Source organism: Trichosurus vulpecula, chromosome 1 (assembly GCF_011100635.1).
Source record: "Trichosurus vulpecula isolate mTriVul1 chromosome 1, mTriVul1.pri, whole genome shotgun sequence".
In the NCBI taxonomy this organism is placed as follows: domain Eukaryota; kingdom Metazoa; phylum Chordata; class Mammalia; order Diprotodontia; family Phalangeridae; genus Trichosurus; species Trichosurus vulpecula.
The window spans coordinates 225,575,525-225,590,250 of NC_050573.1; the positions used below are offsets into that span (position 1 = coordinate 225,575,525).

At 36.1% G+C, this 14,726-nt stretch overlaps 1 protein-coding gene across 2 annotated transcripts in view; it reads left to right on the forward strand.

The window, feature by feature from the left end:
- The window catches only part of SPIRE1 (spire type actin nucleation factor 1), a 263,983-nt gene that overhangs the window by 187,351 nt on the left and 61,906 nt on the right, over window positions 1-14,726 (forward strand). For both annotated transcript variants that reach the window (XM_036760909.1, XM_036760915.1), the window contains exon 6: window positions 6,326-6,490. In XM_036760909.1, the coding sequence (XP_036616804.1) occupies window positions 6,326-6,490 (165 nt within the window). The remainder of the gene's footprint in view (window positions 1-6,325; window positions 6,491-14,726) is intronic.

A 14,726-nucleotide genomic window follows, 5' to 3' on the forward strand; every position in this document is an offset into this window, starting at 1 on the left:
CTCTATCGACTACACCATTTAGCTGCCTCAAAAATATGGGACTTAGAGGTTTGCCCCTTATTTCCTTTGTGACCCTGGGCAATTTACTTAACTTTTCCGATCCTTACTTTCCTCATCTATAAAATGAGAGAATTAGATTGGATGATCTCTAAGATCCCACTGTCTCTGAATCCTATGATCATGTGATCTTTGTTTTAATTACATAAACAGAAACTCCAGGGACTCAGAATTATGTGAATAGCCTAAGTCATGGGTTCCAAGGGCTCCAGGAGTTAGATCTGGAGGGTTCTTAGAGATACCCTACGCCAACCTAATCATCTTATAAATGAAGAAGCTGGGGCTCTGTAATGTTAATGGTAGGAAGCTCTTCCCTGTCCATTGACAGGCCTGTGTGACCTGGCCCAGCTCACAGCTGTAATCCATCCTGAGTCACATAGAGCCCATTGGGGGAGGGACTTGCCTAAGGAGGAGCTTGCTTAGGGGAGGCTTACTTATAGGAAGGCTTTCACACCTTTTGGTACTAAGGTAATTAGGCACTGAGTCATGAGGGTTGTGATGCCTTCTGGTTCTGAACCTATTAGCCAACAGTGTACATATACTGTAAGTTGGTATTTTGCTTTGGGGGTTTGCTTATGAGAAGGATCTTTTGATTCCCTGGTTGAGACTACGAGTAGCCCTATGTTCAGACCCCCACCCCCTCCAACTGCTCAGAGGTAAAGGCTCTCTCTTAGTACAGTGGTGTATGTAAAGTGTATAGCCATATTGCTTTGATTCAGGCAGTCAGAGCCCTGTCTGTTGATCTTAATGCCAATTTCTCTGCTTGTATTTTCTCTGACATTCAGGGTGCCGACCCTTCCCTTGAACTAGTGAATGCAGTTAAAAGTAGGATTGTTAACTCCTTTTTGAGCAGTCTTTCCTAGAAAAGCAGATCAAAGAACCTGTGCTAGCAGGCCATCCTGGGTGTGCTGGGGTGCTTGCTACTACAGGCTCAGAAGGATTAAATGGCTTTCCCAAGGTCATATAACTAGTAAGTAGAAGAGCCAGGGTAGAATTTAGTTCTTACTATTCCAGTGTTCTTTCCAATGGATGAATAAATGGAAAAGCATTTATTAATTCATAAAAAGAAATTAAAGAGTGTGTTTTAAAGAACTGCAGCTGCTACTTTCAAGTATGTTACAAAAGAAACTACCTAGTCTCCTCTCACACAAATCCTTGCCTTGATAAAAGAATAATTTGTAATAATCATAGGTAGCTGGATGGTTCAATAGATAGAGCATCAGGCCTGGAGTCAGGAAGACCTGAGTTCAAATGTGGCTTCAGACACTTAGTAGCTGTGTGACCCTAGACAAGTCACTTAACTTCAATTTGCTTCAATTTCCTCATCTGTAAAATGATAGCACCTACTTTGCAAGGTTGTTGTGAGGATCAAATAAGATATAATTGTAAAGTGCTTAGCACAATGCCTGGATCATAGTAAGTGCTATGTGTTAGCTAATATTATTATTATTGTTACCATCATCAAGTGATGAATGAATGAGTGAATGAGAAATCATTTATTCATCATTTATTATGCTAAGCCCTTAGAAGACAAATACAAAAACCCAAACATTTCCTGCTCTTAAGGAACTTTGATTCTAATAGAGGAGGCAACACACATAGGAGAGTGGTAGCCAGGGAGAATCACTTTGATCAGGAAAGTTATGAAGAAAGTGAGAGAGGTAATAGGGAGTGGACTGACAAAACCCATCCAGAAATAATAACAAAGTTGATTTAATCATGGTTCCAAAATTTGAAGAGGTTTAAGGAAGAGAGAGCAATGGGAAGAAAGTTTTAAGCAATTGGTGAGGCTATGAAGGAGAGAGCCTGAAAGGAGAGAGTGAACTGAAGCATGATGGCTGAGACTTTCTTGAAATAGTGGTCCTTAAGAGGCAATCAGCAATCAAGACAGTGGGGCTCCAGGGTAGAAGTTCCACCATTACAAATGTTAACTCTGGTAGATCTGGTAGAAGTGCCCAAGACAATATAATTTAAGAACTGGTCTGACCACTAATAAGAGAAGCATTAGTTTATTCTAAAGGAAACTGCATTTTACTTCAGATTTTTTTCTCCTTGTAAGTCCTTTAAATATTTAATTACTAGAGGAGATAGTAAAATAAAATGAAAATGAACAGAAGAAGAAAAGGAAATAAGAATGAAAAGGCATTGGAACATTTTGAATGGGAAAATAATTTTAAAATATTTGTCCAGACCTTGCTTAAAATTATAAATAGTATCTACCTAAAACCATCGACAAGCATTATCTGTAACGGGGATAAGCTAGATGCATTCCCAATAAGATCAGGGGTGAAACAAGGATGTCCATTATCACCCCTGTTATTCAATTTGGTACTAGAAACTTTAGCTGTAGCAATAAGAGGAGAAAAAGAAATCGAAGGAATTAGAATAGGAAAAGAAGAAACTAAATTATCACTTTTTGCAGATGATATGATGATTTATCTAGAGAATCCTAGAGAATCAAGTAAAAAACTACTTGAAATAATAAACAACTTTAGCAAAGTTGCAGGATATAAAATAAACCCACATAAATCCTCAGCATTCCTATACATTACTGACAAAGCCCAACAGCAAGAGATAGAAACAGAAATTCCATTCAAAGTTACTATAGATACTATAAAATATTTGGGAGTCTATTTGCCAAGACAAACCCAGGGCCTATATGAGCATAACTATGACACGCTTTTCATGCAAATAAAATCAGATCTAATTAAATGGAAAAATATCAGTTGCTCGTGGTTAGGCCGAGCTAATATAATAAAAATGACAATTTTACCTAAATTAATCTATCTATTCAGTGCCATACCAATCGAACTACCAAAAAATTATTTTACTGAGCTGGACAAAATAAGAACAAAATTCATCTGGAAAAACAAGAGGTCTAGAATATCTAGGGTATTAATGAAAAGAAATGCTAGAGAAGGTGGCCTTGCCATACCAGATATTAAGCTGTACTACAGAGCAGCAGTCATCAAAACTGCCTGGTACTGGTTAAGAAATAGGGGTGTGGATCAGTGGAATAGGATAGGTACACAAGTAGGAGAAATCAACAAGTTTAGCAATCTACTCTTTGATAAACCCAAAGAGGCCAGCTTCTGGGCTAATAATTCACTATTTCACAAAAACTGTTGGGAAAATTGGAAAATGGTAGGGCAGAAACTGGGCATAGACCAATATCTCACACCATACACCAAAATAAAGTCAAAATGGGTTCATGATTTAGGAGTAAAAGCTGATACTATAAGGAATTTGGGAAAGCAAGGAATAGTTTACTTATCAGATTTATGGAAAAGTAAAGAATTCATGACCCAACAAGAGATAGAGAGCATTACAAAATGCAAAATAGATAATTTTGATTATGTTAAATTGAAAGGTTTTTGTACAAAAAAAGCCAATGCAACAAGAATTAGGAAGGAAGCAGAAAATTGGGAGAAAATCTTTGCAACTAGTTTCTCTGATAAAGGCCTCATTTCTAAAATATGCAGGGAACTGAGCCAAATATATAGGAATACAAGCCATTCCCCAATTGAGAAATGATCAAAGGATATGAACAGGCAGTTTTCAGAGGAAGAAATTAAAGCTATCTGTAGGCATATGAAAAAATGCTCTGGATCACTACTGATTAGAGAAATGCAAATCAAAACAACTCTCAGATACCACATCTCTCCTGTCAGATTGGCTAAAATAACAAAACAGGAGGATGACAAATGCTGGAGAGGATGTGGGAAAATTGGAACATTGTTACATTGCTGGTGGAGTTGTGAGCTGATCCAGCCATTTTGGAGAGCAATTTGGAACTATGCCCAAAGGGCTATAGAAATGTTCATACCCTTTGACCCAGCAATACCACTTCTAGGGTTGTATCCCAAAGAAATCACACAAGCAGGAAAAGGACCCATATGTACAAGGATATTTATAGCAGCTCTTTTTGTGGTAGCCAAGAAATGGAAATCAAAGGGATGCCCATCAATTGGGGAATGGCTGAACAAGCTGTGGTACATGAAGGTAATGGAATACTATTGTGCCATAAGAAATGGGGATGATACGGACTTCGTAACAATCTGGAAAACCTACACGATATAATGCTGAGCGAGCGGAGCAGAGCCAGGAGAACATTGTACACAAGCACGGATATATGGATTCTGTGAGGACCGACCCTGACATACTTCGCTCTTCTCAGCAATGTAAGGTGCAAGGACAACTCCAGGGGACTCACGATGGAGAATGCTATCTTCATCCAGAGAAAGAACTGTGAAGTTTGAATGCAGATTGAGGCACACTTTATGCTCACCTTTTTTCTTCTCTTTTGTTTTTGTTTTTGGGGTTTTTTTTTTGGTTCTGTCTCTTCTTTCTCCTGATTCATTCCATTGGTCATAATTCTTCTCCACAACTTGACTAGTGTACAAATTAATTCAATGCGAAGTTATACATGGTAGTTATATGAGATTCCATGCCATCTTGGGGAGGGAGGGGGAGGGAGGGGAGAAATTCTGGATCTCAAAATTATGTAGAACCATGTGTTGTAAACTAAAAATAAAAAAAAATTAAAAAAAATAAAATAAAATTTAAAAAAATGAAAACAAAAAAAAATATTTGTCCAGGAAACTATGTAGAATGATAAAGATTAAAAGACCAATACAGTGTCACAGATTGAAGTGTTGAAAGTGAACTCAGAGGCCATCTGGTCCCAAAAGTACCTGAATAAGAAATTATTTATACAGCATAGCTGACAAATGGTCATCCATCTTTTGTCCCAGGAGTCCCTAGCGATAGGGAACTTACTATGGCCTGAGGTAGCCCATTTACTTTTGCGTAGTTCTAATTCTTAAAGAGTCTTTTCTTACGTTAAGAGACACATACCTCTTCATATTGTTCTGGTTCTGCCTTTTAGGTCCAAGTGGAACAAGTCTGTTTTCTTTTTCACAAGAAAGTACAATAACATTTATGCCTCACTTTTCATAATTAATGCATTCTTAAATTGAATGTACTTCTAAAAGAGTTGAATTTAAATTTTCATAAATTGTATAATGCTGTGTGACCTTACCACTTAAAAGACTATTGTGAGTATAAATTCTTTTTAAAAATTAAGATGTGTTTTGTAAATTAAATTTTAATTTATCTCATTTTCTTCAAGCAAGCTTCACTTATACTATTATAATCAGTATCAAAATCTGTGACACATTTCAGCACACTATAAAGAGTAATATTACTGATATATCACAGTGTTACTATTTAAAACGTCTTTGAAAAAAGTCTTCAGAGGTTAATTCCATGTTTACTAAAGATTTGAAAGTATATCTGAATTTATATTCAAATAAATTTAGGTAACTGCTCTATTTGGTCATTTCAGTGAGCTTTATAGTTTTTCACTTAAATATTGCATCAATTTTAATTTTATTTGAATATAAACTATCACACCTTAGGTAGTAATATAATAACTATAATGCTTTAAATTGTTGTGCTTTTTACAGCGTAAAATGAGATTTCACAAACATTATCTCATTTAATTTTTGCAATCATGAGAGGAAGGCAGAATACAGATATTATCTCACCTTCCTCAATTCTCCCCCACCCCCAGCCCATTTGTTTAAGGAAGAAGAAGCAGACTCAGTTTCTTTGTTCTTCTGAAAAAAAAATAGGTGGAGATAGGTAGGGGTAAGGGAATGGAATAATATTTGAGTCCTGCCTACCTGACAGGGTTGTTATAAAGATCAAATGATCTGTTTGTGATGTTGTTTTAAATTTTGTAAATTTTGTGACATTTGTGAAATCACTTTTTATAAATTGCAGAGCACTATGCAAATTTAACTTTTGATTACAAGTCAAAAGACTTAGGTTTTGGTATTGGCTCTGTCACTTAGCTATGTGGTTAGGATGGAAACCTAACATTTTGACTCCTAGTTGACTCTTCTTTCCGTTACCATACTGCGTCTTAGGCAAATTCCCCCATTTATGAGCATTGTGTCCGTTCTGTTGTCCCATGTCTTTTCTTGTGTACAAGTTGTCAGTATTATTTAACTTGGAAAATTGATTGTGATTTACCACTTGTGATGGCAAGGCGAAGGAATTAAAATTTTTCTATTAGCTGGGAAAATGAGTTAAACTCAGGTTTTTAAAAGAGAGGTCAGCCTCAACACCTCACACACCTTCAAGTTCTATCATTTCCTTTTGTGGGCTGCTGGAAGTCCAAGAATTTTTGTAGTTTATATTGCTTGGACATTTCAAAAGGAAACACCGACATATGTTCATTGGTGTTGCTTTTTCTCTTCAGGCTCGATTCTGGGTACAGGTGATGAGGGATTTGCGGAATGGTGTAAAACTGAAGAAGGTTCAAGAGCGACAGTATAATCCTTTGCCAATTGAGTATCAGCTCACACCTTACGAGATGTTAATGGATGATATTCGTTGCAAACGCTACACGTTGAGGAAGGTAATGGTAAGTAACAAAAGGGTTTGTAATAAAATCTAATGGTTATTCTTTTTCTATCCCTATTTGTTATTTGAAAATGACTATATGAATCATGTCTTTTTTATGTAGTTTGCTACTTTTTACTAAGAACTGCATCCATCCATTGTTTGGTAAAATATATGGTCCAAATGTGAGTTTAGTTTCCTTTATTATCTAGTTATTTTAATATTCCTCATGTTCTACTGCTTTCTGACCATGGAGATTCTGTTTTACTTCCATATTTTTTATCTGTCAATCTATCAACAAGCATTTTTTGAGTGTCTGCTGGATGTTAGACACTATGCTAATTATTGGAAACACAGAGACAAAAGCAGGTGAGTCCCAGTGCTCAGGAATCTTGCATTCAGCATGTTCACAGACAAGTAAAATACAGAATATACTCAAAATGTTCTGTGAGCCCATCAATTTGGGTGTTTCCTACAATGATGCAGAATATCCTGTTAATGCTTTACCATATGTGGATGGATTGTAATCCCTGTCAAATAACTTCAAAATTATTCTGCATTTTTGTTTCCTGAATGAACTAACAATTGTGGGAATCTGGAAAGACTTCTTGAAGGAGGAGGCATTTAAGCTGAGCCTTAGTGTTTCCTAGAATTGGCAAGAAAAGGGGGAGCAGTAGAAGAATGATCAGCAGTTTGTTCAAATTCATGGCAGCAAGAGATGGAAGATTGTGGACAGGGAACAGCAAATTAAGTGTGAGGAAGAGAAATCTGTAATCTGCCTGGAAGATAAATCAGAGCCATAGTAAAACAGTTTGCATTTTATCCCAGGCACCAGGAAAACATTGTAGCTTTTTTAGTCTGGAATGAGACAAGAATGAATGCTTGGAGACAGAGACACAGTGCAAAGAGATAGGAATGTGTGCTTTCTGAATCAAAACTCCCTTTGACAACCACGCGGAAAATGAATAAAAGAGAAGAGATTAGGTGCAGGAAGACTAATTAGGAGGCTGTTGCCTCCTTGTCTAGCTGCAAGCAAGATACTGAGGGCCGTAAACTCAGGTTGATGACTATGTGAGAGGTGAAAACGGGATGGATACAAAAGATGTTATGGAGGTAAAATTAACAGGACTTAACCACTAACTGGATACGGATGTAAGAGAGAATGAAGAGTTGAGGGTGACTGAAGTGTGTGTGTGTGTGTGTGTGTGTGTGTGTGTGTATGTATGTATGTTGAATTTGAGATTCCTGTGAGATCTCTAGGTTGATGTCCAGCAAGCAGTTGGAGATAAGGGATTGTAGTTAGGAGAGACATGAGAACTGGATATATTGCTTTGGGATTCATCTGCATAGAGATGAAATTTGAATCCATAAGAAATGGTAAGATCACCAAGAGAAAGAATGTGGAGAGAGAAGAGGACAATGCCCAAACAGAGCAAAGGAGTCAGGATAATCCTGCAGAAGATTGGTGTGACAGACAAGAGAACCATGACAAAGCAGTGAGTGTCATGAAAACTCAGGGAGAAAAAACTGTCCAGAAGAGAGTGGTCAGTAGTGTCAAATGCTGCATAGAACTAAGGGCTCAGAAAAGGCTTTTGAATTCAGTAGATATTGAAGAGGGTGGTTTCAGTTTGACTGTGTAGACCCAAGGCCCGTTTTCAAAGTACTGAGAAAGTAAACGAGTGGGAGGTGAGAAAGTGGAGGCACTGCTTAATGGGAGAGGTGTTCTGTTTTTCTAGGAGTTTGGTAATTAAAAGAGATAATAGTTATAGGACTATGGCTTCAGGGGATGAGAGGAGTCCGGTGAAGATGTTCTTAAGCATAGGGGCTTGAGAGGAGCCAATAGATAAGGATTGGTTGAAAATTAGGGAAAGAGTTTTATTTAACATTCATTATGTCTTCCTTCTTTAAAAAAATAAAATGCTAGAAAATTCAAAATTATATTTGGTCAGATTTAAATTAATACCTTATTTCTTTGATGTAATAAGGTTCCTAAGAAATAGTCATCTACCCTATGTTACACAATAACCAGGATCTTCTCTGTGCTACCCATTAACTAGGATATTTGAAAGATCTTATTATATCCAAAGCTTTGGTTGTCTCTTGCTGATTTCCTACCTTTCAGTGTTCTCTGTTACAGTAGAGAATGGGCAGCTAGGTGGTACAGTGGATAGAGCACCGGGCCTGGAGTCAGGAAGACCTAAAATGCAAATCCAGCCTCAGACACTTAGTAGCTGTTTGACCCTGAGCAAGTCACTTAACAGTGTTTGCCTCAGTTTCCTCATCTGTAAAATGAGCTGGAGAAGGAAATGGCAAACCACTCCAGTATCTTTGCCAAGAAAGCCCCAAAAGAGGTAACGAAGAGTTGGACATGACTGAAACCAGTGAACAACAACAATAAAACAGTAGAGAATGCTTTTATGTTCTCTTCTAATGGACATATACAACTGCTTAAGACAAACTTTCTTGCTCTGTTGAAAAAAATTATGTTGTCCCAAAAGAAGAAAGAGTGTAGGAATCTTTGGGTACACATTAAGATTGAGCTAGTTGGCAGTTAGCAGCAGCATTTTCCCTACCTGCTGGATCTCTCCTGTAAATCACCACAACCAAGAAAAAGGTGCATCTAGTCAGTGCATACCACATTGCTCACAATTAGAGAGAGGAAGATCTGCATTCAGGTGCTGCCTCCAATACTTTCTAGGTTTATAACCCTGGACAATCTACTTTCTAGGTATATAACCCTGGACAATCTACTTAACCCTTCTGTGCCTCGGTTTCCTGTCACTAAAATTGGCTTTATGGCTTCTGAAATCCCTTCCATCTCTAAATCTGTAATCCTGTAATCTCCTTTTCAGACTTCTAGTGAAGTAAAGAGGAAACCTAATCCCAATGCTTATATATTCATAGTGTTGTATGTCTTAATAAACCAAAGGAGACTTTGCAGCCTTTGAGATAATTAAAATCAATAAACCAAACATTTCAAAACCTATCCAAAAATAACCAGATAAGTCTTAGGAAAGTAGTTTAGTGGTATCACCATACCACAAAATCAGTACTCTAAAGCGTGGGAAGACACAAGAAACACCCTTTTGTGACTCTTTCTGTTCAGGAAATAACATGATTGGAGGCAATAATGTTTTAGAATATCATCAAACTCCAGTCTTGAGACCTACTCCACCTGAAGTCTAAGGTAAATTTAACAGTGTAATGAAACAATCATTTGTTAAGCAAGCATTAATTAAGTCCTCATTGTGCCTAGGCACAATGCTAAATTCTAAATAAAAAAGTGCCTGCTCTCAAGGAGTTTTCATTCTGTGGAGGCAAAGGACACTTAGGCCTCTATATGCAAAATAGTTACAAAATAAATACTATGTAATCTCTAGGAGGGTAAATACAAGTTCCTGAGCGGATCAGGAAAGTCAACAAGCATTTATAAAGCATTTTTGATGTGCCAAACACTGTGCAAAACACTGAGGATACTAAGAAAGACAAAAACAACCCCTGATCTCTAGGAGCTCACAGTCTAATGGATGAGGTAACATGTAAACAATTATGTACACACAAAATGTGTACATACACACACACACACATATACACATACATATAATTGCAGCAGCAAAGCACTAGCAGAGATAGGGAGTAAGAAAGGCCTCTTGCAGAAGAAAACATTTGAGGGGAATCTTGAAGGAAACCAGAAAACAGAGATGATGAAGGAGAGAATTCTAAGACCCCTAGGGAAAGTGTGTGTGGAGCCATGAGATGGAATAGTTTATGTGAATTATATCAAGTAGGCCGGTATCACTTGATTATAGTCTACTTGGAGGGGAGGGGATAAGGAAAAGCAGGAAGGAGCCAGGTTATGAAGAGCCTTAAAAGGAAACAGAAAATTTTATATTTGCTCCTGTGAGGTAAGAGGGAGGCACTAGAGTTTAGTGAATGGGGGTTGGGGTAGGGAGAGAAGGTAAAGAGTGACACACAATCAGACCGGTACTTTAGGAAGATGACTTTGTTAGCTGAATGTTGGATGGACTTTAGTGGGGAGAGACTTGAGGAAGGAGGACTAAACAGCAGGTATTACAGTAGTCCAGATTTGAGGTAATGAAGGCTTGTACCAGATGAGTAGAGGTGGGATGTATACCAGAAATGTCAGGAAGGTAGACTCAACAGGGATTGGCAACTGTTTGGATGGGAAGGGGAAGGGGGGAGATGGGGGTAGGATGGGATGAGAGAGTGAAAAATCAAGGATGGCACTTGGTTTGAGAGCCTGGATGACTTGGGAGAAAGGTGGTGCCATCAGAAGTACTTTGGAAGTTGGGAAGAAGTGAGTGTGTGAGGGAAAAGACAATGAGATCTATTTTAAATATGAGGAGTTTAAGGTGTCTATAAGACATCCAGTCTGAGATGTCCAATAGGCAATTGGTGAAACAAGATCAGAAGTCAGGAAAGAGGTTAAGGCTAGATAAATAGATCTGAGAAGCACATAGTTCTCAGTCATTTCATCAATAAACATTCAATTAGTCAATAAACGTTCATTTATTAAATGTCGGTTATGTGGGGGGATGACAGGGCAGAAAGGAGATCTTTACCCCATTTGCAGAAATTTATAGTATTACAAACTGAAGAAAGACTAAATCTCTAATTGAAGCATAATCTTTTGATGTGCATTTCCTAATTATGATGGTAGAGTGGTTTACTTGTTTTTATATATGCTGAAATATCCTATTGGGTTTTTTGGAGGGTGCAGCTCCCTAGAATTATTTAAAGACTTTTTAAAATCGGCATGCAAACAGCACTCAGACCCCTCTATCACTCTCTCCCTTCCCTGGGAGTGAAAGATTTTATTGCTTTAATGCAGGGGAAGAATGATATTTCACTGACCAAAAAACTGCCTGATACTTTTAACCCCATCACTCCACTGAAACTATAGTCATTTGCCAGCTTCTTGTTTCTCTCTCCTTTCTTTCTGCATCTCTGCTCTTGAGAACCTCAGGTAACTAGTTATGCTTCCTTAACTCTGACTAAATGATGTGACTGCATCTACAAGTCCTCAAAGCAAGAGTCAAGACATCTTTACCAAGTTCATTCCATTCTACCACTTAATTTTGACATAAGTTGAATCTAGAGGTCACAGACTCATATCCCAAATTTTTGTTATTAAAAACAAAAAAACCAAAAAGCTCATAAGGCTTTGGCCAGGACTAAATGATTTTGCATTCCAATGTTAAAATCAGTGTCAGAAATCAAGAATATTTTTGACTTTATCAAAAATAGAATGACTCCAGTTATGGGATAAAATCTCCATTATTACTTTGATTTATTGACTTTTCATGACCATGAATATTAGATAGACAATATAAAAAGCTTCCATATTTCTATTTACATATACAGTAAAAAGAAAATAAACATCAATATGTAATTAAGCAGTACTAATTTAATGATCATATAATCTTGGTAATTTTTAAAATGTTCTTCTCCTAACTGAAATATTTTCTCTTGAGGCTTTGGATTTGACATCGCACTTAAATCTTATAAAGTTTGGCATGTGCCAAAGCAAGGATGTATTTGTTCCTTTCCAAAGCATAGCCATATTAGTAAATGTAGCTTAAATAGAATCAAGTCAAAGAATAGAGATATATTCCAGTTAGATCCCCCAAATGTCATATGTCATATATCTTGCTCTTCTTAATTTCAAAGAATTTTAAATATATAATCTCTTTAAAAACTATCAAATACTGGATTTATTTCTGTAAATCTTAACTTTCAATTGATAATGAATATATTTTAAAGGTTTTGTCATAGTCTCAATACTTAAGAGGCAAAACAAAAAGATGCCAAATATTTACAAAAATGGAATATTTGTAATGTGAGGACTGGGGATTTAATCACATCACTTGAAATTCATAAGTCCTATTTTATTTCATTTAACTACTTTTAAAACTCTTTGTAAATTAAAAAAAAACTACATTTGAAACTATCATTCACTATTTTTATTTAATAAAACCTGGTACTTAGACTAAAGCGAGCTTCATCCAGGGAAGTAAATATTTTACAACTGCCTCAATTTTTAATTATTGGTTCACATTGGTTCACTGTTGCTTAGATTTTCTAGTATCCAATATGACTATAGTATCCTTACTTCATAGACAAGTATCTGTAGCACCAGCCCTGAAACATTCCAATGCAAAATGTTTCAAGCTTTTGTGTGGGGGATGGACATTCTTTTTACATTCTACCCTATGAGATTATTGTACATTTTGCTGGTATCTTTATAATTTGAGTCACATAACTACCCTCATGTTATGGTATTGATTTACATTGAACACAAATTATAAATATGAAATAATAAAAGGGAAAATTTAAATAAAAGAAATGGTGGATTCAGTCTTTTTCAGTGGTTTTTTTTTTACACCTTGTGTTTTTGAGGGGGAGTTGATAGTTTGCTTAAATAAGTCAGGTTGGAATTGTATCTTCTTCTCACCCTTATCCTTTCTTCTAACTTGTTATTAATTTTGACCTTTGCTTTCCTAGTCCATAATTTGATTCCACAGAGACAGCTGATTCTGAAATAATTATTAACATTGGTAATATGTTCTATTAAAATATAATTAGTTTTTTGAGGGTTGGTTGGGGTTGTGTGTGTGTATGTGTGGTGATGTTAGATACTTGTGTTACTCCGTGTTAAGTTCTGGGCACCACATTTTAGAAAAATTGTTGCTCAGCTGGAGAGCTTTAGTAGAAGCAACCAGGAAGGTAAAGGGCTTAGAAATCATACCATATGGGCATCAATTTAAACAATGGAGGAAGTTTAGCCTGGACAAGAAAAACTTCAGGGGACTGTGTAACTGCTTGAAAATTTTGTAATAGGATCATAGAGCTAGAAAAGACCTTAGAGAGATCTTCTAGTTTAGGCCTGTTTTATGACTAAGGAAAAAGCCACAAAGAGATTAGCACAAGAGTCATACCGTTCACGTAAAAAGCAAATAGGAGAAGCAAAGAAACTATATTTGTACAATTTCACATATTCAAAAAACATCTATAATTTGAATTTTTTACTAAATATAGGCCTTTTCCCATATATCTTTGAATCGCAAAGGATTTTGTTTTTAAAATATTGCCTCCCATTAAAAATAAATAAATAAATAAAAATATTGCCTCCCACAAAAAAGTATTTCTTAGTTCCTTTCTCCCTTCACTCCATTTTCATTCCTTTCAGGAGGAGGAATACTGGGAGAAATTTTAGTGATGTAAAATAAAAACAAACAGTATCAATAAAATTTACTTTAACAAAGCATATTCAATTACATTGCTCTTTGAAAGCGAAAAGTTTTGTACTATTAAGGAATTAAATAAAATTTATTTTTAAAATAATCATTTCATCATTTTTTCCCTTAAGTTCTATTTTGTGGATGTTTTCTAGTGTTGACAATGTGTTATTCCAGTAGTACATGTATATTATATAAAAATATGTATATATTAGGGTTGTATGCTTAAAAATTTTTTAGTGGTGGGGAGGTAGGATTTAAAAAGTTAGGGATGACTGGTTTCTTCAAGAAGTGATGAAGAACTGAACTAAGATGTGGAAAGTAGAAATATTACAAGAGATATTATGGAGGCAGAATTGATAAGACTTGGCAACTGATAGGATGCAGGAGTTGAAGGAGGATAAAGAGTCAGGGTGACTTCAAGGTTGCAGACTTGGGTGAATAGAAAGTTAGCAGTATTCTTAACTCAAATGGAGAAATTGGGAGGAAAGATGAGTTTTGTTTTAAATATGTTGAGTTTGGAATGCCTTTGACATGCTGAGGTACATTTTTTTGAACTTGAAGGTGGTGAATGCTTAAGTGAATAAAAGTGAATAAAAATAACATCCTTGTTTCTCTTCTACTCTAAATAGGCTTATGTTTTTCTGCTCATGGATTGGTTATAGTAACTCATGCCAGTTTTTGAGTAGTATTAACTTTATTCTGTGAAATACAGAAATCTTTTTCAACATTTACTCTATAATTTTTAGTTGGAATTCTCTTGCTAAATTATAAATAATGAAAAAAATGGCTATTCAAGGCAAGGACTGTTTATATTGCCTTCCATCAATGTTAATATATGTTTATTTTGCAACTAAATATTTTCATAAGCAGTAAGCATGAATCCTATTTTTCAAACATGCCCCAATACCATATGCTACACTTTTCTGTTTGTATTTATTTCATCCCAAGAGTTCAGCTATAAGGCTTGTACTGTGGTATATGTAACGTAAAGAGAAA